The sequence below is a fragment of the Melopsittacus undulatus genome, chromosome 4, assembly GCF_012275295.1.
Source record: "Melopsittacus undulatus isolate bMelUnd1 chromosome 4, bMelUnd1.mat.Z, whole genome shotgun sequence".
NCBI classification, from domain to species: domain Eukaryota; kingdom Metazoa; phylum Chordata; class Aves; order Psittaciformes; family Psittaculidae; genus Melopsittacus; species Melopsittacus undulatus.
Genome location: NC_047530.1, coordinates 40,415,431 through 40,441,073, shown reverse-complemented (window position 1 = coordinate 40,441,073; position 25,643 = coordinate 40,415,431). Strand labels below are relative to the sequence as shown.

Below are 25,643 nucleotides of genomic sequence, written 5' to 3'. Positions count from 1 at the left end.
ACATTTTGTAATAGTTTTAATAAGGTTATACAAAGAAAACAATATTAACAAATCTAAATTAATTCATATAATTACACATGCTTTGCTCTCTTCCATAAAAAAAGTATTTTGAATAATTGAACCCAAATTTGGTTGATTTTTGTAGTAAAACCTTATTTTTGAAAGTACATAGATTACATACGGTAGTTCAGTTTTTACTTCTTGGTTTTAAAATTTAAGAGGCATTTGACTTATATTAGGTGAATTTAACACTTCAAATTGTTCAGCTGTTAAGGATTTCTTCACGGTTCAATATCAACAGCTTGAAAAAACAGAAGAAGGAAAAAAAAAAACAGAAGAAAGCAACTCCCACATGAAACTCTCCAAACTCGAATTATTATGTATGTTGTAGTAAAAAGGGTCAGTCTTGCTTCTGGTGTATCTAGGCTTCTATGAGTTAGTTTCGGTATCTAATTTAAAGTTCAGAATTATTCAGAAGTAGTGGCCAGAATACCTGGGGTTTTAATCCAGGTGCATTTCTGTTAACAAACGAACAACAACAAAAAAACCCCAAACCCAGCCAGCTAAACCCAAACCAAACAATCCCAACCCCCCACAACAAACAAACAACCCCCACAAAAAATCAACCCCAAAACAAAGCAAAGCCCCAAACCAAAAAAGCCCCAACAAGAAAACCCAAACTGATTGTGATGCCACAGAATATACTTTGTGATCAAAGCCAGAGATGCTGCATACTTGCATTAAAAGCCTTGCTTAACTTTCTTCTAACCAAAACAGTGATAGATAGCACTGAGTGTTTATCTTTCTCTCCATCCTTCCTATCAATACTGTTATAACAGAATAGCTTAATTTATGATACCACATTACAAAAACATTATCCAGAAAGCAAAGCACACATTTTGAAACACTAACAGTGAAAGTCTGATTTGGCATTGTTGGAAAAGCTCCTGTTGCTGCCTTAACCTTTCAAACAAGCCCTTAAACATAATTGCTTGCAATTTTGCAAAATGATGAATACAGTTAGGTTTTTATATAGAGAAACTTGATGTTCAGCACTTTTAAGGGCTTGCTCTTTACTACTTAATTTGCATAATTTGGTAATTGGTAGTGTGTCTTGCCATCTGTAGGAAAAACAGTTGAGTTTCCACAAAATATGTGTATATATATCTATAAAGTAGCACATAGAAATCAATCCTGTAAGACTAGACTATGTAGTTGAAATGTACCATATGTAGTTAAATAAACCCATTTTTAGCATTCTTTTGTGCTAATGCATTTGATAAAAATTTTATGCCTGCTTAATTGGCTTCACAGACTTGCATTTCGGTATTTTCAAGATGTCCACAAATGTCCACAAATGTTTATGCTGACCACTTCAACAGAAGATAAAAATGTTTTTTTCCCTCTTGTGATCACTAATATAACTCAAATTGCATTAATTCAAATATATTTACAAAAAAAATTGTTTTTATTTTTCAATAAAATCTGATACATTTTAAAAAAGACAATTTTATTTCTGCATAAATTTGCATGGAATATAGAGAACATCGCTTACAGTGCTTTAATATGAAGGCTGTGGTCTACTTTATAAGTAAGAAAATGTGCAAGTGATGATTCTGTGTGTTGTAAATTGATTTTTGAAGATGTCTGGCTCAGCTTCTAGAGACATTGTTATATTTCATGCTTCAGTTGCATTTCAGAGAGAAAACAAACAGTGATATGTCTAAAATCAAGAGAGTATTTTTATTTGTATGGGCACTTTTTACATTTTGGTCAACTAGTAATTCATTAAAGAAGATACGTTTTGACACATTCTTTCATTTGTTCCTTACACAGACAAAAGAAGTTGGTTTGCTTGATGCAGACATATACGGACCTTCAATTCCAAAGATGATGAACTTAAAAGGAAACCCAGAATTAACACCAAGTAAGTGGAAGTAATTTTTTTTTCTTGCTGTTTGTACATGGATGAGCATGGCTCACTCTTTGGTGTGGCAGAGGGAATGCAAACAGAACATAAAGACTTAGTGTATTTGTTTTAATTTTAGTAATGAGGTTGCTTTCAAAGCTAGCTTGTACAGCTAGGAGCAATATTCAGCAGTTGTCTTTTTTTTTGGGGGGGGTGTGTTTTGTTTTTGTTTTGTTTTAATGTTGGGCCACAGGCTTTGGGAGTTTTGTGGATTATTACTGGAGAAACTGTCAAATTGAGTACATTCTAGATTTAAGTACCTGGCTCATAAATACAGGTTTTATTAAATTAATTTCTAAGAAAGGAGAATACTTGGTTTTATTTTTTGTGTTTCTGTTTTGAAGTCAAAGGCTAATTATGTTGTGAATAAATAAATAAATGCATCCTCTCATGCATCATCAGTAGAGTTTGACTTCCCTCATACAAGCTGAAGTATTCTTGTATTTTCTTGTACTTTGGACCCCATTGAAGGTGTATGTCATACAGGCCGTGTTTTCCTGTGACAGATTTTTTTGCAGTGAATTTTTCATTTGAAGTGCATTATGCAAGATGAACAGAAAAGGGACTATATTGTGGTGTTCTTCATATCTCTCCTTTTTTAATGTGACCTTGATTTTTAACTTGCCAAAGGAGATGAGATAAAAATTAAATTTTCCATTTTTTCCTCACTGTCTGAAACATTGATTAGATTAATTTGAACTTCTTACACATTCTGCTGTGCTTTTTGTCAGTCGTACAAAATTTAAATCCATGTCATGAGCCACAAATAAGCAAGTTGCCCAGTCTATCTTGTATGATCATAGAAATTAATTTGCTAGGGATGCAAGAACTGAAGAGTATATTCAGTCTGGTATTAGGGCAGCTCAGTTTTGTTTGTACGTAAATTTCAGCTAATAGATATTTTGGGTATATAGCTGACAATTCACCATAAGCTTTTGTCTTAACATGTTTCAAGTGTTAAAAATACACAGTTCAATATAATGGAAAGAAATTGGAGGATTTCCCTGAATTGGTGCTGTTGACTTCTGAGCACTAATATTTTGATCGCTAAGATGTATTCTCTTTACTTCTGTGTGGAATGTGCAAGCAAATATTACCATGATTTAAAAACATTCCTTATTTTTTAACTGACAGAAGATGCATATGTGTATTTCACATCTGAACACATTACACTAGTCTACTGGCGAACTCATGTAGTAATTCAGTATGAATTATAACAGGATAGAATTTGAATTTCAGGAATTCTGTTCACTTCTGTGTGTGCTTTTAACTCTTGAGTTGCTGAAGCTGTAGAGGAAGAACAACAGTGCTGACAAAGTAGCTGACATGATTTCATTGTGAAAGTAGGAATTTGGAGGGTGCGGGAGGCTTTAATTGTGAACTTCCAGTGCTCCTTTTAATGAGTGACAGATAGGATAAGTTTGCAAGGAAGTGATCCATCATGGGGGGTGGGTGGTTGTGTGTGGGTGTGTGTGTAAATATATATGTGTGTGTATATATACATATATGGACACAAAAATATGTATGACCCTTGTATGTTGGTATAATGAGCTTTAGTGTTATTTTCTGATTTCTTGCTACATTTTCAAGAATAAAACATAAACTCTGAATAAATAGTTTTGTACAGAGATTGAGCAAAGCCAGGCAGTTCAGTGTTAAAGATGTGCATTAACAATGTATACATAAGTCAATTAAAAACTTTTTTTTCCAATAGCATAGCAACCAAAAATTGTGTTTAAACTCTATTGCTGTGTTCATTGTGAGGCCTGGATTTGTAAATGAAACTGTAGAGTAATCCTTTCAGGTTCTGAGCATGCTTACACTCTTTGACTTCTAGTTCTTTTCTCACACGTAGTAGCTGAAAAGGGATTAGGGATGTCCAGTGCTATACAGAATAAATCCATGGAGCAATTATTAGTTCTGAATAGGAATTATTATAGTTATACTGTAACTTAAGTTTTCAAAATGAATTAGGAGTTCTTAGTGAGGGGAGAGTGTATAAATGTAAGACACTCCATTAATTTAGTTTTGTAAACTGTAGTACATTGGAAAGTCTGTTAACATTTAATAGGGTGTCATTCAAAATACTATAATGACATGGTTAGGGAAATGCTGTTTAATAAGTTCACAACTGAATTTAATTAGCTAATGGAGGATTATCTAACTATGGAATAAATATTAATATCAGCTACAATATAGACACAGGGCAGCATTTTTAATGCAAGTAGCAAAAGCATTGATTCTATTCTTACCCCAAATAATTTATTTAAAAGCTGTTTTCTGGCTTAGTGAACTGCATAATTTATTTATTTTTATTTTTTTTTAATCTGCCATTTAAACTAGATGCCAGAGTAAAAGCTGCTATACTGCCGAGAAGACATTGCCATTTTGCCAGATAAATATAATGTTTATTTGCTTAATTTAAATTATGATAATGAAGGTTATGGCGTGCATTTTTTTTCTTCATGACAGTTGAGTGCTCTCTTAATATTTCGAACCTTTGTTGCCTTTGATGTCCTCAGTGTCTTTTTTTATTTCTTAATAAAATAGTATATTTGAAGGATCAGTAGTGGGCATCTGAGTTTCAAATTCGGAATACAAAGTAATTTCTGAGAGAAAGCCAGCAGGAGTTATGGCTGCCTCATTAAGTCTGATAATACTGCAGGGGCTATAGAAACTAAATTCCTGATAAAATACCAAAGTCAGAAATGGACACGTGCATTTTTTCATTGGGACACATGTACATGTCTGATAATCTTTAGACTGTGATTGCTGAATCTTGTAACAGAAAGTAATAATTTTAAATAGCATCTGTTGAAAACTGCTTAAAGATGTCTGCTGAAAATATCAAGGGATTGTAGTGCAGCGGTTTGTGGGTTATAAATAAAAATTTTGAGTGGACTACTTAAACAGAGAAAATACAACACAGGTAGGGTAGTTATTGAGGTAGTCATGCAGAAGTTTCTTGATCTAGCATATGGGTTTAATTTTAGAAGTACAGCTTGTAGTTTCAAAGAACATTGTCATGCTTTGCCAGCAGAACTCTATCATGATTAAATTAAAGAAAACCAAAATTTGATTCTTTCAAAAAAAGTAATAATTGCTATTGCCATTACTCTCGATTTGAGAACAAATGATTTGCGATTGTGTTTAGTCTAATGATATGCTTTACTCTATTTTGGAAGAAGTCTGAACTGAAACCCTGTGTTTTACTTTTGGTGAGGCCTTAACCCAGTTAATCAGGGTGACTGGAGTAGTCCCATGTCTTACATTTGACAAAATAATGATTCAGAAAATTATAATTAGTTGTGGTTTATATTTTGGAAGCTCTTTCATACTTGATGAAGTAGTTTAAAATGTGAAGAATACTGAAGTGTTAAATACTTTATTCTGGACCTGATTATTGGCCTGAAGCTTGTAACAACCTCAAGTTTGATTAATTCAGCTATTGTTGAATTCACTTGTGGAAAAAATTGTTGACATTGGGAGGGAAAGGAGATGGAAGATACTGAACTCTACAAGGAATTATTCATAGGCATGTTACATTTATATGCAGTTGTTAGCTGCTGTTTAAAAAAAATTAAAAAACCTTGGGACAGTTAATTTATTAAAATTTTATTCTTAATTATGCATAAATTCATACTTAAAATTACCAAAAAGTAAGGCAGAAAAGTATAAGATGAGAAATGTAGTGCAGTAATTAAAGTCTCTTACTGAGAGCAGTCTTTTATAGATAAATGGCAAATCAAATTTTCGTAAATGCTATTGCAGTATAAATTACTGAAACACTGTAACCTGAAAAAAATACATTTCAAGTACTTGAAAGCGGAAGTGTATTACTCTTTGTGTTGTTAATCCCGGAGTGCAGTAATTATAAATGTTTTAATATGCATTATGGCTAGCAAGTTATTCATTACCTCATGAAGTTTCCTCTTAAGAGATACGAACTGTTTGCCTAGTTCAACTTGTATACAAATTGGAATTAAATTGCAAAATGCTTTTCTTACAGTAACATGATAGATATACATTTCATTGTATATACATAAATGATAGAAATTATTCTTTTTTGTTTGTTAATTGAACACATTTACCTTTATGCTTATTTCAGAGGAATAAACATTTCCATCCCTCTCTTCTGGTAGAAGTAAAATTCAAGAACTGTTGAAACTTAAACAGCAGGGATTTAGACTGGATATAAGGAAGAAATTCTTTACTGTTAGGGTAGTGAGGTACTGGAATGGGTTGCCCAGGGAGGTTGTGAATGCTCCATCCCTAGGAGTGTTCAAGGCCAGGTTGGATGAAGCCTTGGGTGATATGGTTTAGCATGAGGTTTCCCTGCCCATGGCAGGGGGGTTGGAACTGGATGATCTTAAGGTCCTTTCCAACCTTAACTATTCTATGATTTTATGATTCTGTATTTTCACAGTATTTTTGCATAGCAATTTCACTTCCATGTTTATGTTTTTTCTGTGAGTTTTTTGCTGTATTTTCCCTCTTTTGTTCTCTACAGTACGATGGAGTGGCTTTTCAGAATAAAGAAACAAAGTGGAATACCTCAAAAACAGAAAAAAATGTATTTCAGTCCTTTCCCTATATTGACTGATAGCTGAAAGTGACGGAGTTTAAAAGTTAGCATCAGTTTCCATGGCTTTAGTTGGTGGTCATAATTTTGTAAAGTACCTAGAACTCCACTTTGCAAGGGGTGAAATCGGAATAAAATCACAGAAGGATGCATGAGGGAGTTCATGTGAAGTGCAAAAGGGAATATTTACTATACCCAGAAACACTTTTTTTAAAGTGGAGGATCAACAAGTTTCCTGTAGTTTACGTGTGTTATCAGTGTCCAGGTGTTCTTTGAAAGCAGTCTAAGTCCCTTGTTAGCTGGAATGTTTTTTGAAGTTAGATCTTGAGCTGAAGGTAAAATGTAGGGAATGCCTGCCCCTGTGATTCTTGCTTCTCCCTGTTCTGCTTTACTGACACTATTACGTGGCTGACCTGGGCAGCCCCCTCTCACAGGAGACAGTCAGTGCTTTAGACACTATGAGCCTTGGCAGAGGTTTTTCATGTCAGGACAAAAGCCTTAAACTGAATGTTATATTAGTCTATATCATTCCTCATGTGTATAATGAACTAAAAGAACACACCCAAATTAATCTAATAAAGCTTTTGATCCACTATAAATAATGTTTTTTGGCTCTGTGGTTTATTTGAGCAACTGTAAGGAAGATGTGATGAAAGTTAATGGAGAGATGCTTAAAACTAGTCCCGTATTAGTATTCTAAACCTAAAAAATCAGTAGTGCTTCGAAATGTAACAAAGATATGACTAAATCACTGTGCTGTTTACTTGTGTCAGACTTGCTTTTGGAGTATTCCAGCAAGCAATTAATTCTTTTGCTTTTAGGTAAGACTGATGATGTTGTATCTGCAAAACAATTCTGTTAATGAAAAAGCTTTTACAGAGCTTTTTTTTCTCTGCAGTCTATTAGGAAGAAAAAAAGTGGAAAACCTACTGGATAATGGGATTGGTAGGCTGACTAAATATGAGAAGCAAATCTTTTGGGAAAAGCTGTGTTTCTTTATGCATTTGTTTCTTTAAGTTGAACTGTGAGCACTGAATAATGCTCTTTGAGTCTCATTTTCTTTGGTTTAAGTATTTGTGATGTCTTCGTGGTTAGATAACACTGTTAGTGCGGGGTGTAATGGGAAATCACAGCCTGCCTTGTGTGGAGCTCTTCAAGCTTAAAATACAAATTGCAGTATTTCTAGGGCAATCCTGCAAATAAACTTTTAACAGTGTGAAATCAAGCTTGAAGTCTCAATTAGTCTGTCACGTGTCATAGAATATTCTGGGCTTCTGGCATAAGCAGTTAAGGATTTAAAATCTGTGACACTGACTAACCTTTTGGTGACAGCATCCTTTCTCCTCTGACACAGGTTGGTGTCTCTGTGTTTTACTGTGGGATACTCTGGAGACCTGTTCCTATTTGTCCCCTCCCTTCCAGTGCAGTTCTTTTCCCTTTACCGCACTGTGGGTGGAATTCATTTGCCTTTGCTTAAGAAACTAGTACTGCTTTAAACACAGTGGAGCATGGTGTCTGGCATCTAGCTGTTCCTTCCAGAGGTATGGCTCTCTTTATGCTTTGTGTCAAATCTGCTAGCCCTGTATAAATCTCAGCTCCCTAAGGCATCCAGGGTGGGTGGAGACATCTGTATTTATACAAGTAGGTCCCAACCTTTTTGTTACTCTTCCTGTGTCCCCATCCTTTGTTCTTCCTTCCCTCCTTACTTTCTTCTGTTCCTCCCCCACTTCTTTCCTTCTCCCTTCCTTCCCTTCTTTCTTTCCCTCCCTCATAGATGGAAACCCTATATAGTCTGAAGTCTTTATGTTCTTGACAGGAACCTGGATCCTCCCATTACAGAACGTTGATCTTAAGGGGTGACTTTGAAAATATACAGCAGATAAGTTCCTTATACTTCTACATAGCGACAGCCATAGGAGAATTACTGCTTACTGTGATTAGCAGAAGGTGCTGTGTAAGTTGCTAGTCCTAACTCAGTGTAGTCACTGCAGCATGAAATGGTACACAATTAAAAACCAGATGATACAAAAATTTTTGAGATTCTACAAGTGACCATGCTGAAAATCTGTCTGTATGTATGGCACATTAATTGAATTTGCCCCAAATAATCTTTTTAAATGTACTGGAATCCACAGACTATTCTGCCATGTCTCTCTATTAATGGCTTAGTGGTTGTGTGTTTTGTTGTGCTGTACATCATCTGCATTTCAGGTAGTGAGATACCACTGAGATGTGAGGAGGTGCAAAATAGCAATTTGTCATGAAAAACCTCAGCTGATGTTGAACTGTGCAAACAGCAGCAGAACCCTTTAACTTCCATAAATTATGAAGAAATATCAACTTGCTCAAATTTTGATAAATGTATACAGGGGAGTTACAGTATGGGTTTTATTTAAATAACATAGTATGAAAGATGAAGGAGTACTTAAACTTATGAGCTATTCAGAAATACGTTTTTAAAGCTGCTATTTTAATGCTTAAATGTGAGATGCTAAAATATTGTGACTAATACCTAAATCTCCAAATAACATGTAGTGTAACTTTCTACAGCTTTTTCTGTTGTGCTCAGTCTGCTGTTTAAAATTTTAATTCTTTCAGGTATATTTGGGAGTTTCAAGGGAAAATACATCCACCTAAACGTCTAGATCTAAGTGTTTATCAGGTGTGCATTATATGCTTTCCAACACTGAAGATGCTCTAAGTGGAGCTGTGGCTCAGTTAGAACATCAGATGTTGGGAGAGCAGGTCTCTAAATCCACGGTATTCTTGAATAACCTAGAGCAAGCTTCACTGTGCAGGTCTTGGTTCTCTCATCTATTACATGAGATAATAATTCCGTATCTCGAAAGCATGTTTTTAGAGAAAAATATTCATTTTGGGTGCATGGGTGTTACAGAAACAGGGCTTGCATAAAACTTAAGGATCAGGAAACAGGCTCATTCAGAGCATAGCCTGCAGTTTACAGTGGTGTCTGCACTGGCAAACGCTTTTGCATTGATAGTGTGTTTGGAGACATTTGGAAGTCTGTACGGAAAGGTCAGTAGGATATTTTAAACTGGAAAATCACACAATTGTTCTGCCTTTTTCTAGATTTAGCTATTGATGTCCGATCATAGAACAACTTAAAAGCACCACTTCCTGCTCAATGACCAAAATCCAATTAGGAGAGACAGGTGACTATTGAGATTTATTGAATACAAATAGTAAGATAATCAGTTACCATTCTAAGAAGTCTCTGATAGTATTATATTGGTAAGTTCCAAAAATAGCTGAGTGCAATAGGAAATGTTTAACAGGGAAGAAAAACCTGAGCTTCTAGTGTTCTTAACTCCTGTTTGCATATTTTTTTTGCCTTTGAAATTGTAAAAATCCCCAACCTACCCCTTTTTTCAGACACTTAAGAACTCTGAGCAACTCCTCTGCATTAGTGCTCAGTCAGTGAGCCCAAAATAGATATGCTAGGGTGTTGCATGATCCACTCCAGTCATATTTAATAATTATAAGTTGTCTTTTGCTTTTATTAAATAGCATGGTGTCTGCTAGGAAGGTGTAGTATCAACATCACGATATTTTGCAGTACTGAGCTTTACTTACCTGATGAGTTAAGACTATATGTAAGACTTTGCGTACTGTAATGTATCAGTCAGTAAACCTTCTCTGAAAACTAAGCCAAGAATTGAAATGTCTCCTTGTAGTTTAAACCCTTGTGCACAACTGAGCACTATGCAGCCACTTGCTCACTTCCCCCCAGCAGGATGGGGAGACAATTGGAAAGATAAAAGTGCAAAAACTTGAGGGTTGAGATAATGAGAGTTTAATAGGTAAAGCAAAAGGTTCATGCAAGCAAACCAAAACAAGGAATTAATTTCCTACTTCCCATAGACAGGCAGGTGTCAGCCATCTCCAGGAAAGCAGGGCTCCATCACACATAACTGTTACTTGGGAAGGCAGACATCATCACTCTGAACATCCCTCAGTTTCATCTTCTTCCCTCAGCTTTATATGCTGAGCATGACACCATGTGGTATGGGATACCCCTTTGGTCAGATGGGGTCAGCTGTTCTGGCTGTGTCATCTCCCAATTCCTTGTACACTCTCAGCCTACTGATGGTGGGGTGGTGTGAGGAGCAGACTCCATCTAAGCACTGCTCAGCAATAACTAAGATATCTCAGTGATGATGTGTTATCATCATAAACCCAAAGCACAGCACCATGCAAGCTACTGTGAAGAAATTGACTCTTATCAAAGCCAAAACCATATAAATATAGCTCTGTACATATTTTCTGTGCTGCACTAACCTATGACCACCATTGAATGACTGTGTTGGGCATTCAAGAGAAAAAGAATGGAGTAACTCAGTTAGCTTGTTGGCTTAGTCTGTAAGGCTTAATTTTTTTCTAGTAAGTTTTAAACTGCCTCTAAAAAAAAAAAATCCAAACAAACCCCCAGAACCCCACTGCAAAAAAGCAAACCCCCCCAAAACAAAATCGAAATGCATATCCATCCTGATGACTTCAGCATCATTCTTCCTCATGTGAGTAACAGTCCGGCCTTCAGACCAGTCCTAGTACTCTTTTAATTGGCAATCTGCTGTAATGCTGTCATGAATTTGCACATGCCTGCCTTCTATAGTGCCCTACTTGTACCAGAAAAGGCATGTTATTGATATTTCATTGGTGCTCTGTCGATCCTATTGATCTGATTTTGTATGAGGAATTTTGTTTAGAGGAATTACAGCACCCTTTTATTTAGGGCCACCAAGCTTACTGGAAGGTTGTAAACAAGAGTATTGATCTCTTGGCGTAGGTGGCATAGTACTGCTATGTGTTGTGATTTTAGGAAATGTGTTTTGTTGTATTTTGTATTTTTTGAGGTTTATGGCAGGCATCTGATAGCAGAGAAGGAAGTATTTATCCTGGAAGCAATGGGAATTAGAGATGTTGCTGAGATCTCATTAAGCTAATCTTCTTTATATGTTACATTTTAGAAAATCTTCACAAGACGCATGGTGAAAGAGGAGGAATGCCTGTTGCTTTTGATGAGACAAGGGTGATTACCAGAGCTCACTGAAGCACTTTAGATTTGAGATAGTCTTAAGAATGCTTTTTAGCAGTAGGCAAACAGTGGGGTGCTCTGCAGTATTTTGTATTACTTTGAAACTATGCAGAATATTATAGCCATAATGTACAGCAGGTTGTGAATTGTTCTTGTGCATTGTATAAATTTGATTAGATCTTGCTGCTCAGAGCAGTTTATAGTCCTTGTTGTTAATCAAAGACAATAAGATCCAGTTTTCATGAAATTAAACTCTGCCGTTGAGAAATAAATAGTGCATGTGTTTCAACAGCAGGGGCCCCTTGGTTATTCTGTAGGTCAGTATTCGGTACTCACAGCAACTTTTTTGTTTTACCCGTTGGGGTGAAGGAGAGGGTGATCTCTGAAGGTGTGTCTGTTCTGTGAGATGAGTATGTCTGCCTAAGCTCTCTACAGAGGAAACTATCCATGCAGGCAGTGGCTGTTGAGATGTTAGCCTCTAGATATTTGACTAATGTACTGTAGAGCACTTGGATTGAACTGAGAAGTTAGCATTTTGGTGAACTTTCTCAGAATGAATACATCTTTTCCATACTTCTTACCCTCTGGTTCCTGGTCCCCATGTGCTAAGTGGTCAAGGATTGGCCTCCTCTGTTTGTTTTCTTTTGTTATTTCTTAAAATCTTTCCTATTTCACTGCAAGAATGAAGTAGTCCTTGAACCTGCAGTTACATATGTTGTCGCAGGACCTTTTTTTATCCCTGTTTTCAAAACCTTCTTGTAGGTAAAAATGTAGTCATTCTTCTCAAATCTTAGTATTGTAACTTGTGGCAGTACATACACTCTTTGCAAGGACAGCAAAGCAGTGCTAGAGATAGCTCTAGGCTGAAGTTCAAATGTCATCAGGCTCTTCATAACAAAGTATCTTACTGTAGGGGGGAAAAGTAAGGCACTGATTCCTAGAAATGAGGTTAGGCAGTTTAATGACACCAGAATAAGCCGTGACTAAACACTGGAGAGCTGAACAAGTAGAGAAAAGTTGTGTTAACACTGGTGCAGTACAACAGTCCAAGCCCATCTCTTTTTCCAGTGGTAGTTCTGTATTCATTCCTGAGTGCAGTAGTTATACAAGTGATTTGTTTAGCTTCCTATTTTACTCTTTTTGATTTGTAAACCAAAACATTCCATTTATTTTCATCCATATTTCTACAAAATTGCACGGCTTGAATGTCCGCTTACTTGATTGCTTGAAAGCTTTCATCTGTAGAATTTAGCTCTTTAATTTGTGTGCTCTTTGGTGTTATTTTGCTTGAATTTGTAGTTCAGATTTGAATGGCCTGCATTATGTTCACACTGTTTTTATTTTACTATCCATATATATTTTACTTCGGGTCCATCAAAGGCTTCTGTCAAAATATGTATTATAATATATTTTTTATTGCTTAAAGTAGTATTTCACTTTTATTCTGGTTCTTGTCTATGCATGCTTTTAAAATAAACCAACTAGACCAAGTAAAATCCCCCTTGTTCTTTTGTGTGTGTGGCTCTGTGCCATTTTGAGGTAAGGTATGGATTTGGATGGCAGAGACTCCATCTTGAGTTCTTGGCTTTGAGAGGTTTTGAGTGCACTCATGTTTGTTTACTTTCTGCTTGCCTGCCCCTTTGCCAGCAGAACAATGACAGTATTTCTCCCCTCTTTGCTTTCTTGACACTGGAAGGCATAGGAATATGGAGCATGATAAGGGCATTACCTCTCTAATGTTCAAATACGCATCTTTTGTTCCTACAGAAAATTTGGAAGTCCTGCAGACTTGTGCCAGTAACAAGACATCCAGGACTTCTTATCCAGAGCTGTTGACAGCATCTATTTTATGGGTGGCTTTATCTGGGACCTCTACTCTGGGGTTCCAAGCGCACTGAATACCAGGAGAATAATTCCCTAAAACACCGGTGTGTTAATGGAAAAATCCTCTTATTCATGAGATTAGTGAATAACATCTTAAAAAGAAGTTAAAATCCCATCATGTTACAGGACTTTGATATTGTTCTGATATAAATGACTCAGCATTTAGTGAAGTGTTGCAGAAGTAGAAGGCTGCCTAATAGGGGATTTATGCCTCACAGCATGGGGATTTCATACAAATACATGAGGTTCGTTTCGACGGTGACAGCACAAAGTGATATTATATTATAGGCAAATGCACTGTTATTCTGGAAAAAGATGAGTGGTGTCAGTAAAAACAGAGAAAAAGTGGGGCCACGTTCTTGGATAGAATAGATAAATGTATACATATATTGAAAGGATGAGGAGGAAAAATAGATGAATGCTTTTAACCGAGAGAGAAAACTGGCTTTAAAGGAAAGAAAAAAAAAAAGAAAGTGTAAGCTTATTTCTTAAAAAAAAAAAAAAAAGAACAAAACCCAAAAGCAACTCCCACCCCCAAAAAACCTTCTTTGCTTCTGTTTTAGAAAATCTAATGAGGCCCCTTAAGAACTATGGAATCGCATGGTGAGCATATGTTTTAATTTAAATCAAGCTTCTTTACAGATGTACTTGGTGGTGTTGTGCTTAAGTTTTTGCTTTGTTGTTTCAGCATGTCTATGGGCTTCTTGATAGAAGAGACTGCCCCCATTGTGTGGAGGGGGCTCATGGTAATGTCAGCTGTTGAAAAATTGTTGAGACAGGTAAGGACTTAGGGTACATACTGGTGTTTCAGATTGTTTATTTTAAGATGCATTTAACTGATACATGAGTGTCAATGGCATTATTTAATATATTAGCAGTGAGCATTTTTGTATCTTGTTCATCTTAAATTCAATCTTAGCTTCAGGTAAGAGGAAAAGTTGAAATTTTTTGCATTTGCATATCTCCTTCAAACAGAACTGTTGTTCTATGCATTTCATGAGTGAAGCATCCCAATTTGCCTTCCTTCCCATTCCTTTTTATGTTTCTTTATGCAATTGTTAATAAAAAAAAAGGCATTTTGAGGTTGCCTGAGGATTTGAATGTATAGGTATCTATGCATCACTACAGCTGTATTCCCTTATGTGCTTGTTAATTCACCAGCACTAAGAATTCTTGGATGGTGTTTGGCATATGACAGGTACATGAAAATCATTAGATACCATCTCTGTGTAATGCAGATAGATTGTTAGTTAATAAATTTCCTGGCATATGGAAGCGGGGTGGCTTTTTTATTTCTTGACAGATTCTTCCCCCCCTTCCCCCCCCTTTTTTATTGTGAATAGATCTGTGAAGTGCTAATGAGACAAACAACTGAAAAAATGCATTAGGGTTGCATGTTTAGACTTTGAAGTGACCCAGATTGTTCACAGCTTAACATCTATTCCAGGGATTTAATGTATACAGCTTGGAGATCACTGGGTTTCTGTATGTCTTCTGTAAATGCCTCCAAATCTTGTACACCCTTAATGACAGCAAAAAAAGAAGATACTCTTTTTTTTTAACTCCGCAGACTTTTTCCATTTTTACTGAATTCTCCTCTAACACAGATTTTAGAATAGTGCGCTCATTGCCCTAGTCAGAAAAGCCACGTGTTTCCAAAATTTCAGGAAGAATATCTTTGTCTAGATTTGTCTTTATTTGTCTTTATTTTAAAAATATGTGGTATCCATGTCAATAGCTGTGGAAGGGTATTCTGATCTCTTTGTGTGTTGCATTGCCTTGGCCAGGCTCACTAAGACTTGAGCCTAAAACCTCGAAGATAGAGCTAAAGTTAGCACCTGCTGTATTGGCATACTCCCCCCTGGGAGACTGAAGACTGGCAGGCACCTCCAGTGCTGTTGCTTCAATCACTAGTATCCCCAGATGGGAAGCATGTGCCAGCATCCTTGTGGAGGGTGTGGATGATGCCATGTAATGAGCTCATTGCTCCCTAGCAACCAATGAAGCAAGTTACATGCTGGCTGATCATGCTGTAGGAATGAGACAGAGTCCATTAATGCTTGGGGCATCAGTTATTTCCTGACGGTGGAACCTGAATTCTGAAAGAGGAAGGCTTTACAGCTAAATTCTTCTGTCCCCACAAGTATTTTGCTTCTGAATGATGACCAGGATAGTTTTAAATCTGCTGTAAAAAGTTTTTTTAATCTCCTCCTTTTAAGAAAGAAGCTCACAGATCACAGGGAGAACCAGCAGGTTCTATGTAATGTGCAGGTGGTGTCCAGACTACCATGTGCTAATCTCCCTTCTGACATAGTTATTCATCAGTCTCAAGAAGAGGTTAGCTGTAGAACCAAAAGTCTAATAGCCTTGGACACCTAAGCAAGAGAGGATTGCAGCATGCAATGATGTTTTTAGAGATACTGTAATTCCATTTTATGTTAGAAATTATTTAGTCATCTTTTGGGGGCTTTGAAATATTTCCTTGTTTTCTCTTTCTCTGCTCTGGTTGGTCTTGGCTATTATTACCTTGTGTTTGAGAGTATAAGGTTGCTTGCAAGAGTAAAATACTTCTGTTTGTGTTTAACTTCCTAAATGCCTGTTCTTAAGAAATAGCTGTTTTACCTCTATAGCTACCTCTAAACCATCTAAATTAGCTCTATAATCTAGATATATAGTATAAGTGTATGGAGTTTGTATGCATTCAGACAAGCTGAGAACATACTAAGTTCTTAAAATAATCAAGTCAGACAGATAGAAAAACACAGAGGTTCCCAGACTTTTGCGTGAAAAACACTGGTGGTATTTACAATGGTTCTAGATGGTAGAGGAGTTTTAGTTTAATTACATCGAGACTATGCATTCACTCTGTGATACTTGTTTGTGTGCTTGTTTGTTGTTTTTCTGTATGAACAAATCTGTTTTCCAGGGTTTTATCATGCTTCAGATACTCCAGTAAAGCATTGAAAGGCCTAGTTTCCAATTCATTAATGAAGACTTGCTAGCTCATTGTTGACTCCTAATCAGTCTGTGCCTGTATGAGTGTGTGCTTCTCTTTCACTTGCAACTTATTTAAATTTCTGGAATTCTTACTTTGGAAAATACTTTCGTTAAATATATACATTATGTGCTTTCTTAAATGCCTTCTGCATGTAACCTCTCTATTTGTAATAGGTGAATATTTGTCTTTCTCTGGTTTTACTTCTTTGGTGAATGAATGTCTTCAGCTCAGTCCAGAGTCCAGCCTCTTACTTGTCTCTTTTCACTTCTACTTGCATATGACCAGGTTACATTACTTTTTAGATAAAACACCACCTTTTAATTCCAGGCTCTCCTTTTGCCGCTTCCCTCTTGTCTGAGAAGCTACCTTTGTCCTTGTGTATTGCACTGTGTCAGACTGGTAGGTAGCAGGCAATAAATAACATTGAACATCAAAACTAGTGCTTAGTGCTTCTTTCATAATCCGTGTCTTGTGAGCAAGGACAGTGTCCTGGGTTCAGCAGTAGCAGTCATTTTTCTCCTTCTCAGTAGCTGGTGCAGTGCTGTGTTTTTGACTTTCAGCATGGGAACAGCGCTGATAACACCAGTGTTTTTAGTTGCTGCTCAGTAATGTTTACTCTGACCAAGGACTTTTTGAGTCTCATGGTCTGCCAGGGAGGAGGGGAAGCCAGAAGGAAGCAGAGGCAGGACACCTCACCCAAACTACCCAAAGAGGTATTCCATACCACAGCATGTCATGCCCAGTATATAAAGTAGGGGCAGTTAGCCAGAAGGGTGAGATCACTGCTCAGGTCGGGCTGGGTATCAATTGGCAGATAGTGAGCAGTTGTATTCTCTTCCCTTGTTATTTCCTTTATCATTATTATTATTGGTGGTAGCAGCAGTGGTTTGTGTTATACCTTAGTTACTGGACTATTCTTATCTCAACCTGTGGGAGTTACATTCTTTTGATTCTCCTCCCCATCCCTCCAGGATCGGGGGCGAAGAAGGAGGGGGGGGAGTGAGTGAATGGCTGTGTGGTTCTGAGTTACTAACTGGACTTAAATATGCCACGACAGCTCTTTTTTGGTGCCCCGCGTGGGGCACAAAGGGTTGAGATAATGACAGATCTGACCAGAGTGTGTCCAATCGTATTTGTGATAAGCATTAATTGTTTTGGATTAATAGTCACTCGTCACAATGCTGATTTATTGGCTCTCAAAGTTGTTGCTCTTGGTCTCACAGTTTCAGCATGTCGTACCTTACTTACAGCTGGTATTTGCTGTGTTAGTGTTTATCAGCTGGGGGCCTTGGGCTAAGGTTCTTGTTTCATTGTACTTTATGGTTATTACTTGTAATACAATAGAATCATTGATCATGAAACTGATCTGGCTTGCATTCCCAGTGTGATCACCACCTCTATACTTTGGCAGGTATATAATAGAAGTGCTTAGCAATTACACATCTTTTTTCTCCTTCTTGGGTGGTCAACCTGTGAAGGAGACATTCTCTTACGCTCCCACCCCCCCACCCCACACCCCCAAGACCATTTACAACATCATTTGAGAGCTCTGAAGGTTTTGAATGGCATTTGGGTACCATTGGGATGTGCCTGCTGATTATGATGGGGATCACCATATTGGCACGCATACAGAGTGTGTTTTACCCACGACCATTTTGTCTGATCTCGAGAGTTAAGCAGAGTTGGGTTTGGGCCTTGTCTAGGGTTAGACAACAATATAGGAGGACCAAGAGATTTTTCCCGAGGCTGGACAGTCATGAGTGGCAGGGTGTGTGGGATAGTATGGGCAAGTATCTAGGCCAGTGGGCCCCTCCAGTGCTTTGGAAGTTCACCACTGTAGAAGTGCAAAATCCAGAAAAATTAGTAAAACACTTAAATGAGGTGTGTTGTAATTCTGGTCATACCAGAGATGGACAAATCATGGTAATGTGCTGGGGCTTGGCCTATGCTTACAGAGCCCTGTTCAGCACTATCCAGCACCTTCAAAAGAAAAAAAATGTCCCTGGATCTGATGGCAAAGCAGCAGACAGCACAGCGACTCCAGCTCCAAGCACAGCAGCTACACTAGCCTCAGCGACAAGTACAGTAGCTACTCAAACTTCGATTGCAACAGACAGCTCAGCTACTCCAGCTCCAAGTTCAGCAGCTATGTCAACTCCAGAGACAAGTACAGCCGCTACCCAAACCCTAACAGGCAGTTTTCTGGAACATAACCTTTTCCTTAAAAAAGGAAATGTAACTTATAATACAAAATAGTTAGCAGTTTAGTATACTGTTTTACATATATATTGGTGTATGTTTATCAAATCAGTATATAGATGCAAATACATAGTGTATGAATTCTATAATGTGTCCTACTTTTATTGAAAGTTTTACTCTATAGAAAAGAAAGAAGGGGATGATGATAGTTATTGAAAGAACAAGGATATATAAGGAAATGGTTTTTCACCTGTAGCAAAGTGAAAAAGTTAAGTTAAAAGTTAACTTTAGTTCCACTAAGTTAACTTAGTTAAGTTCCACTAAGTTAAAAACAGTAGTGGAACATTTGATTCTATACAAATATATTCAGAACTCTTTCAGTTATGTATATCTCTATTTTACAAGCCTTGAAATTATTCATAATTTTGTTGTGGCTGTAAAATGACTTCTTTGTTCTCATACTTACATGTTGTGTAGGCCCGTTCACACTTCAGGGTCATCTTTTTCTCTTATCTGGGTTTAACTCTTCCCATTTGCCACATTTATCTTAATGTAAAACTTTTTTCACCTCTGCTAACACTTCCTTTGAGTCTTGCTTGCATGTAGGTGAGATAGTAGAGAGTATATATTTGTTTACGTGAGTTTTTCAAAAGGTAGTTCTTTTCTTTGAAGATACTGTTAAAGCCCAGGTAAGGAAGTTTTGATAGTTTTCCAGTGTCATCTGTTGTAGTAGGCTTTTTCTATTCAGTTTTCACTTAACAAACACTTCAGAAGCTGCTTACTCATGTATAGTCCCGTTTAGCACTTGCTCCTTTCCACTGTGTGTGTCTTGACTCACTACACTGGTACTGAGTAAAGAAGTTACTTCAAAATGCATCATCTTGGTGTATTTGTTGTGGGAGTGACTTCTGACAAGCCTTAGGCTAAGTATAGTAAAGATACGACTTTTTTGAGAGTTACCTAAAACCTGTACTTGAACAGCAATTTATCTGAAAAGCTCTGTTGAAAGAAGTATCAAGTAGGCAGTGAAGAACCTTAGAAATATGAAGATTATTTAAAAAAAATAAAAAAAGGCAAGCAAAATAATTTGCTGGTTTAAACTGCTTTTGCAACGAGGATTTTAAATGGTCATTGCTACTGTTCCGTACAGCCTGTATGGTAAGTTTTCTAGCATCATTCTCATTTCTGTCTGAGGACATCTTGACAGTTCAGTGGCAAAGGAGCAACTAGAAGGGTGAAGCCACAAACCTGAACTGATCCAGGAGCAGTGTGACTGGCTGCTTTGCATTCTGGAGTATACTGTGGCAATTGTTCTGCCAAAAGGTTGAGATGGGGGATGAGGCACTTTATAATACAGATAGAGGGGGTTTCTTGTTTAGGCAGTAGTCAGTAAAACTTTTAATACAGAGGAGAGTAAGTGTTGGTTTCTCTGATCTTGAATTCTGTCTTCTGTGTTATCAAGTTGAAATACCAACAGAGAAGGAAAAAAATCAGTATGCAGTGGACAAGTTAGCTTTTCTATTAAAAAAGCCCCAGGTAAAATACAAGTGCATTTTTCAGTATGTAGTATTCTCCATGTATCTTTGTCATATCAGTAGATAAAGTTGTATCATTATTAGAAACAAGCATTACCTACGCATGAATTCTAGGTGTCAGCAGTTCAGTTAAGTGCAGACTGTCTTCTTGGAACTAGCCCAAAAATGTGCTCTTTTCAAGGCAGGGATCTCTGGTTGATTAAAGTCCTTAACAGGATTTCTTACCCCAACTATGACATTTCAACCTATGTTTTTGTAAGCTAGTCAGATTTTACATGGAAAGGCTCTTGTATTTCTCCCTTATCATTCTTCTCTAGAGCATCGAGAACATTTTGTGCATTGGCAGCATCCCTGGTATAGTATGGCTATAAAGTAGAGCCTCAGCGGTATTAAGTGTATTGAGACCTCTAAGGGTTCCTTAGATGTACCTGACAAGGATGAATACATTTTTCCAGAAAGATGACGAAGCTTTTCCTGGAGTGGCTCAATTCTAGTGAGTCCCTAAAATACTCTTCTTATTATCTAACTGTAGTTCCTCCTCTCTTTCTTGCTGCTGCTTGTAGCACCACTTTTTAAATGAAAGCTATGTATTGAAAGAAAATTGAAACAAAGTTTCACTGGGAGGGGTATAATTAGAAAGGAAAGAATACAGGGAAGTTAGAAAGTAAAATATATAAACCTTTCAATGCAGAGCAGTTGCACATGTGCAGAAGGAAATGAGGCGTTGCACTTTGAAGCATGGACAGGCTTATATCTCCTGTAGATTCATGTTGGAAACCATAAATTCAGCAGAAGGATGATGAATGTTATTTTCTTAGCTCAACCCAAAGCTGAGTAAGACTGTAGTCTGAAGATCCAGTCTTGTCCTTTAAAAAGACTTTTAACTCAATTTATGTGATTGTTACAGTTGTATGTAATTTTGAAAATGTAGCTAGAGATGGAGATATTGTATGCTACTTTTCTTCTGAAGCTGTCCTCTACCAAGAGAACAATTGTTTTGAAAGTAGCACTTGCCAGAGGTAATGGTGGTAGTATTTGTATAGTAGATTGTGTATATGTGAATGTGTATGTATGTACCCAAACTTTGTAATTCAATTCTCTGATGATTAGTTATCATATGTAAGTAGTTGTAGAGTTTCATGTGTTACTGGAAATAGGAAAGATGCAAACAGATGGATAAATTTTCTTTGAAATATTGAGCAGACTGCAGCTTGTGAGGTCTGGGATATTTCAAGAGCCTCTGTTGAAAAGCTGCCATAAAAGCAACAGTGGAGTGAATTGAACAATAAAAATTAATGTTTAAAGATTTGGGATTAGATTAATTTGGAAACAGTAGTAGTGTTTAATTCTTAGAGGAGAAAGACCATGGAAGCTATATTGTTGAAGATTTTTGATCATTCCCTGAAGTGGCCCATCTCTATTGAGGAGATTATAGCTGGTCAGTATTATTTTTGTTTGACATACATTAGTTAGTAAATTATTTTGTGCAGTTGTTGCTGTTTGAAGAGTGTTTATGTGGTTATTGGTGTTCTCCTTTCCAGCATTTTAATTGGAGAGGTGGCATATGTGAATTTAGGGACAATTTTTCTTTAAATGTGGTTTATTTTAGGTATATAATAATGCTGCACTTGAGAAGACAAGAAAAATACATAAGGTACTGAGAGCAAATGTGTTTATACCTGGTAAAATAGCTACCATGCCACCATTGACTGTTTACTGTGCATGTTCTATGCAGCAGAATGTTCTGTATATGGTTTCTATAGACATCAGTCCAACCTCATTTATCATGTGTTTATAACATGCTGTGTTAAATCTCACAAATTCTTCAGCATATAAGTTTCCACAGTTTTTGTACTGTCTTGTTTGCCTCTGTGTATAAATAGATTTCTTACAAACAGAACAATGGAGAAACTAGGGGAAAACATTACAAATTAGAAGGAATGATGAGCATTTGATTTGGAAGCAGTACATGACAAGAGCATTGTTAGTAAGGTAGTTAGGTACTACCTGCTGAGCCATCTGCCTGATTGATTAGTATGGTTGTCCTTCAGCTTCTCTTTGTGCCCACCTACTGTCTTTTGCCTTACATTTTTGGGACTCTGGCAATTTCATTCTCTGTTTATTCAATGTCTAGCACCATAGTGAGTTACCACTTGAGAAACAAAAATACAAAGACTAGTATTTCCAACTTCCAAGTAAATATAAACATCTTTCTCTGATACATTTCATCTTTATGAAATAAATCTATTGTTTTTTTTTTTTCTATTGAGTATAATGTATTTTGGTAGAAAGTTAAAGGGAGGTAAGAACTGCTGTCTTCGACTACCTAATGGGTAGGTACAGAGAAGGTGAAAGTAGATGCTTCCTGAATGTGTGGTTGGTTGTTTGATTTGTTACAGTGAAAACAATTTCACATCAGAACAGGTTGTGCAGAGATTCTGGAATCTCTCTCTTGGAAAATATTCAGAATTCAGCTGGGCAAGACTTTGAGTAGCCTGCTCTCAAAGCAACAAGATGGACAGACAACCTCTTTGGGTCCCTTCAAACCTAAGTTATTCTTTGAATGTGGGATTAGTTCTAAAATTGGCATTCTACTGCCTATTTGACTGTTGGTATATAACTCTGTTAAAGCCTGTAGCTCAAAGAGAAGAAAGCGGTTCTGCCTTTCACAGATATGACTGGTTAGAGTATTCAGTCAAAACCAACACTGAAATACAGGTGTCTCTCTGAGTGCCCTAATCATTCAGCTGTACAGACATACTAGCTCATCTCTCTTGCTCAAATGAATATACAATTATGTCTTGCAATCACATGAGCAAGTTTCAGCATAATGACCAAGAGCATCCTTTTCTCAGTAGCATTTCCAGTTATTTGGCCAGTCTCTTTAGACTTTCAAGATGCTGTGTAGATCACTGTTTAGCTGTTTAGATGCTGTTTTATTAGACATAAAAGTCAAACCCAAATAAACCTTATCTCTGAAGTGCACATCCTTAATATGAACTATGAAATAAAAAACAATAAATACGTTTTTCCTCTTGAGTGAAATAGCTTGATCTAGAAGAGGTTTAAAATATGGAGATTCTAGTCTTGTATGCATTAATGTGCTCTAAGGGATCTTAGAATTGAGTAGCAGTGCCACTAAGAAGATTGTGCTGGAGACTTGACTGCAATTTTTGCTTTAGCTTTAACAGTTTGCTGCCTAGGATGCAGACCTTTATGAAACAATCTGAGACATCTGCCCCTCCTCTGTAATGCATGGAGAGACATAGGTTGATTTTCTTGGTTTTTTTTTTAAACCCTGCTGTCAGTGTTAGTCTTGAGTATTTTACAGTCTAAGTTGGACAAAGAAAAATTCAAAGATGGCAGCAAAAGACATAGAATCATAGAATAGGGTTGGAAAGGACTTTAAGATCATCTAGTTCCAACCCCACTGCCCTGGGCAGGGACTCCTCACACTAAACCATATCACCCAAGTTCCTGTCCAACCTGACCTTGAACACTGCCAGGGATGGAGCATTCACAACTTCCCTGGGCAACCCATTCCAGTTCCTCACCACCCTAACAGTAAAGAATTTCTTCCTTATATCCAATCTAAACTTCCCCCATTTAAGTTTTGACCCATTACCCACTGTCCTGTAGTCTCTAATGAAGAGTCCCTGCCCAGCATCCCTTTAGGCCCCTTCAGATACTGGAAGGCTGCTATGAGGTCTCCATGCAGCCTTCTCTTCTCCAGGCTGAACAGCCCCAACTTTCTCAGCCTGTCTTCATACAGGAGGTGCTCCAGTCCCTTGATCATCCTTGTGGCCCTCCTTGGACTTGTTCCAACAGTTCCATGTCCTTTTTGTGTTGAGGACACCAGAACTGCACACAATACTCCAAGTGAGGTCTCATGAGAGCAGAGTAGAGGGGCAGGATCACTTCCTTCGACCTGCTCCTTTTGATGCAGCCCAGGATATGGCTGGCTTTCTGGGCTGTAAGTTCACACTGATGCTGGCTCACATTCATTTTCTCATTGACCAACACCCCCAAGTCCTTCTCCCCAGACCTGCTCTGAATCTCTTCTCTGCCCAACCTGTAGCTGTGCCTGGGATTGCTCCAACCCAGGTGTAGGACCTTGCACTTGTCATGGTTAAACTTCATGAGGTTGGCATCAGCCCACCTCGCAAGCGTGTCAAGGTCCCTCTGGATGGCATTCCTTCCCTCCAGCATATCAGCTGAACCATACAGCTTGGTGTCATCTTCAAGGAGGATGTTACAAGTGTAGAATTAATCTCGTATGTCCAGATTTTTAGGAAGAAAGGCAAGCAGGGGTATGTTCAGGAACAGACTTTGGACACATGGATTTGAAGGCTAGCATGTTTTGAAGTGTTATCTAAACAACAGTACTGGTGGTACTTAATTTCAAAGCCACTCTTCTGTGTTTGTTTTTCTCTGTTTTTCCCCACTAACAAAGGAGTCTAATCTTTCTTTCTAGTTGTTGTAGGTTAGATGCAAAAAGGGTTATGGGTATTGCTGTTCTGAACATTGCAGTTCCTAAGAGGTAGGTGCCCTGTGTGCAAGAATGGAAAGTCAAGCTAAAGCCTAGGCGTACCTGGGATGGTGGGAACACATCGCTTGTCATTCCTAATAGTACTATTTACCTTCATACACTTTGGCACTGTTAATGGGAGAACAGATGCAAGCCTTGGAGTTTAAAGGTAGTGAAAACTTCTTATCCTTTGGATCCAGGACTTGAGCAAATTCATGTAAAGTTCCAGTTTTGCTGTGTTTTGTCATTTACATGGTGTCATTAGGGGCTTTCTCAGAGATTAAATTATTAATAGTGTGGTCAAAAACCCTGTGTCTTATCAGTCTAAAATCAGTGAGAGAGTGTGTTGGTGGATGAGAGGGAGCAGTGAAATAGGATTTAGCAGAGAATGACGTACTAGATCAGGAGGAAGACGACAATAGCAAGTTGATGGCTCTGATTTTTGTGGAGCAGTATTTTGAATGGACTGAAAGGATCCCCAGAATAGTAATAGTGAGTCAATGATGAAAATTATTCTTATTGTAAATGTAAAGAGCAAGTTAAGGAAAAGCACTGCAACAAAGCCAGATGATTTTTTTTAATTATTACTATTTTTGAGTCTGGAATTTATTTTTAATACTTTTTGGTTTAGGAAGGGCACTCTGTCAAGAGATTACCTTTGAAGGCATTTAACTTGCATTATGGCAGTAAATTTTCAAGACAGGAGAGAAGTGAGATGCTGCAGTGGGAAACTGTAGCACACATGAATAGCTCTTAGTATTTTTATTTTTTTTTCAGACTTTATCATCTTTTGCCTTTTAAAACACATTAAAGAGTCTGTGCACACTCATCTGTTTATTAACAGAGTAGATGTGCTTCAAGTGTATAAACTAAAATCAGATTAATAGTGTTT

The 25,643-nt window shown here is 37.4% G+C and overlaps 1 protein-coding gene across 3 annotated transcripts in view; it reads left to right on the top strand.

The window, feature by feature from the left end:
* The window catches only part of NUBPL (NUBP iron-sulfur cluster assembly factor, mitochondrial), an 85,287-nt gene that overhangs the window by 16,608 nt on the left and 43,036 nt on the right, over positions 1-25,643 (top strand). For 2 of the 3 annotated variants that reach the window (XM_031049131.2, XM_034062549.1), the window contains exons 4-6: positions 1,837-1,927; positions 14,055-14,094; positions 14,180-14,270. In XM_031049131.2, the coding sequence (XP_030904991.2) occupies positions 1,837-1,927; positions 14,055-14,094; positions 14,180-14,270 (222 nt within the window). The remainder of the gene's footprint in view (positions 1-1,836; positions 1,928-14,054; positions 14,095-14,179; positions 14,271-25,643) is intronic. The other variant, XM_034062550.1, reaches the window with a different exon arrangement.